This window comes from Polyodon spathula, chromosome 45 (genome assembly GCF_017654505.1).
Source record: "Polyodon spathula isolate WHYD16114869_AA chromosome 45, ASM1765450v1, whole genome shotgun sequence".
NCBI classification, from domain to species: domain Eukaryota; kingdom Metazoa; phylum Chordata; class Actinopteri; order Acipenseriformes; family Polyodontidae; genus Polyodon; species Polyodon spathula.
Genome location: NC_054578.1, coordinates 1589358 through 1591857, shown reverse-complemented (window position 1 = coordinate 1591857; position 2500 = coordinate 1589358). Strand labels below are relative to the sequence as shown.

Here is a 2500-nt window from a genome sequence, read left to right as displayed (position 1 = left end):
TTCCCAGCCCGAGGGGGGACACAGTTAAGGGACGGACCAGCCTTCTGACAAGCCTGTGCGACAGCGGAAAGGGTCCCTCTTCACAACTCACAGAAAAAATATGCCCTAGGACACCTGCTGGAGTTCATCCTCGTTGCCGGGGGTGACACAGTCGTGTGACACACCCACTGTGTGCAACTCTCAATAACGTCCTCCAGAGTTCTTCAGGGGGAACTATTTTTTTTTCTTTCTTGGAGTGAGGAGGACACAGTTTCATGATAGACCTTCCTCTGCGTGCAGTGCTAAAAAGTGTCCCCCCCCACACACTTTTCAATTTTGTGAATTTAAGAAGGAACCTTTAAGTCCCTGTTGACGAGGGGGGGCGTGGGACAGCATTCTGTGACGAACCTACTTGCATGCGCAACACAGAAGAGATTCCCTGTATGTTTTTTAAAGTCCAAGAACTCTTCAAGCCATTCCTTGTTGTCAGGGGGGACAGTTAGAAGAGACAGACCTTCCTGTTTGTGTGTGACTTACTTCACCCCGCCCCTGGCTTTGCGCAACACTGAAAAACATCCCCCAGTTATTCTTCCTGCTTCATAGATTTTTGCAGGAAGAAACGATAATGCAGGACGTTTCTTTGTTGTGAAGGGGACGGTATTGAGGTGGTGAACCTGCCCGTGTCTGTCTGTCTGTCTGTCTCTGTGTGCGAGACTGAGAGGAGAGAGGGGGAAGAGGGAGAGAGGAAAGAGAACAAATTTAAAACTTGAAAAAAATTCAAGCTGCTGAATTCCACACAAGAACTCGACACACGTATGCAGAGAAATTATTATTATTATTATTATTATTATTATTATTATTATTATTATTATTAACAAAAACACACACTATGTGAATCAATGTTTAAGTGTTTTAGTGTAGCGGACCTCAGTCTCTCAGTGTGTCACTGTCTGTCTGTCTCTCTGTGTCAGTCTGTCTGTCTCTCAGTGTGTCAGTGAGTCTGTTGTAGAAGAAGATTTAAATCAAATTGATACAAAATTCAATAAACACGAGAGAATGGATTTTAAAGATGGTCAGCGCTCCTTTAAAGGGAGGGGTCAGTGATCCTGTTAATAAAGCTAATAAGAGGTGAGAGAATGGATTTTAAAGATGGTCAGCGCTCTGTTAATAAAGCTAATAAGAGGTGAGAAATGGATTTTAAAGATGGTCAGCGCTCCTTTAAAGGGAGGGGTCAGTGATCCTGTTAATAAAGCTAATAAGAGGTGAGAGAATGGATTTTAAAGATGGTCAGCGCTCCTTTAAAGGGAGGGGCCAGTGATCCTGTTAATAAAGCTAATAAGAGGTGAGAGAATGGATTTTAAAGATGGTCAGCGCTCCTTTAAAGGGAGGGGTCAGTGATCCTGTTAATAAAGCTAATAAGAGGTGAGAGAATGGATTTTAAAGATGGGCAGCGCTCCTTTAAAGGGAGGGGTCAGTGATCCTGTTAATAAAGCTAATAAGAGGTGAGAGAATGGATTTTAAAGATGGTCAGCGCTCCTTTAAAGGGAGGAGTCAGTGATCCTGTTAATAAAGCTAATAAGAGGTGAGAGAATGGATTTTAAAGATAAGAGGTGAGAAAGTAATAAGAGGTGAGAGAATGGATTTTAAAGATGGCTAATAAGAGGTGAGAGAATGGATTTTAAAGATGGGCAGCGCTCCTTTAAAGGGAGGGGTCAGCGATCACGTTTATCGACAGTTCTGTAATCTGAAGATGTTTGAGCTGTTTGTTTGTTTTCAGTTTTCTTGTGAGATCTGGTCTGCATGTAATCCTCAAGGCATGAACGATGTAAACATTGAAAACGATGTCATTTTTAAAAAATCCATTTTAAAAGCGAAATAAACGATAAATACATGAATAAATGAAAGTTTGTCCGCGTGACTTTCTCTCTCAGTCTCTTCTGGTTTGGAGTTTCTGATCCAGTGCAGTTCTGGGATGACGAAGGCATTAAAACGTTTCTCTGCTAACTTGACTTTCTCTCTCAGTCTCTTCTGGTTTGGAGTTTCTGATCCAGTGCAGTTCTGGGTGACGAAGGCATTAAAACGTTTCTCTGCTAACTTGACTTTCTCTCTCAGTCTCTTCTGGTTTGGAGTTTCTGATCCAGTGCAGTTCTGGGTGACGAAGGCATTAAAACGTTTCTCTGCTAACTTGACTTTCTCTCTCAGTCTCTTCTGGTTTGGAGTTTCTGATCCAGTGCAGTTCTGGGTGACGAAGGCATTAAAACGTTTCTCTGCTAACTTGACTTTCTCTCTCTCGTTCCTCCTTTTCCTTGTTCACTGAGCTAAGAGAGAAAGCACTTTCTGATTGAAGGACTCTCTCTGAGCAGGGAGCTGGTTGCCATGGTGACTGGGCTGTCTCTCCTCTCTCACAGATGGTGTGGGAGAAATTTAATGAGTCACAGTGTTAGAGAATTCCTATCAGGAAGATGAATTTAAATTGTCAAAACTAAAATAAATTCAGTGACTCGCGACTAGAAGTCTCTCT

General features: G+C 42.4%; 2 protein-coding genes and 1 long non-coding RNA gene across 6 annotated transcripts in view; 2 read left to right on the top strand and 1 right to left on the bottom strand.

The window, feature by feature from the left end:
- Window positions 1–414, top strand: part of syt3 (synaptotagmin III) — a 10142-nt gene extending 9728 nt beyond the window's left edge. Inside the window, exon 13 of the mRNA XM_041237541.1 lies at window positions 1–414. This exon is cut by the window's left edge and continues 134 nt beyond it. The gene's annotated coding sequence lies outside the window, so the exon portion shown is untranslated.
- A 98-nt stretch (window positions 415–512) lies between these two features.
- The window catches only part of aspdh (aspartate dehydrogenase domain containing), an 8539-nt gene continuing 6551 nt past the window's right edge, over window positions 513–2500 (bottom strand). For all 3 annotated transcript variants that reach the window (XM_041237690.1, XM_041237691.1, XM_041237692.1), the window contains exon 8: window positions 513–693. In XM_041237690.1, the coding sequence (XP_041093624.1) occupies window positions 563–693 (131 nt within the window). In that variant the 3' untranslated portion in view covers window positions 513–562. The remainder of the gene's footprint in view (window positions 694–2500) is intronic.
- LOC121306023 lies at window positions 687–1878 on the top strand. Of its 2 annotated transcripts, none has more exons than XR_005948143.1 (2): window positions 687–1107; window positions 1643–1878. It is a non-coding gene; the product is annotated as an uncharacterized LOC121306023 (long non-coding RNA). The 2 variants fall into 2 exon arrangements; XR_005948144.1 differs by lacking the exon at window positions 687–1107 and adding an exon at window positions 1301–1321.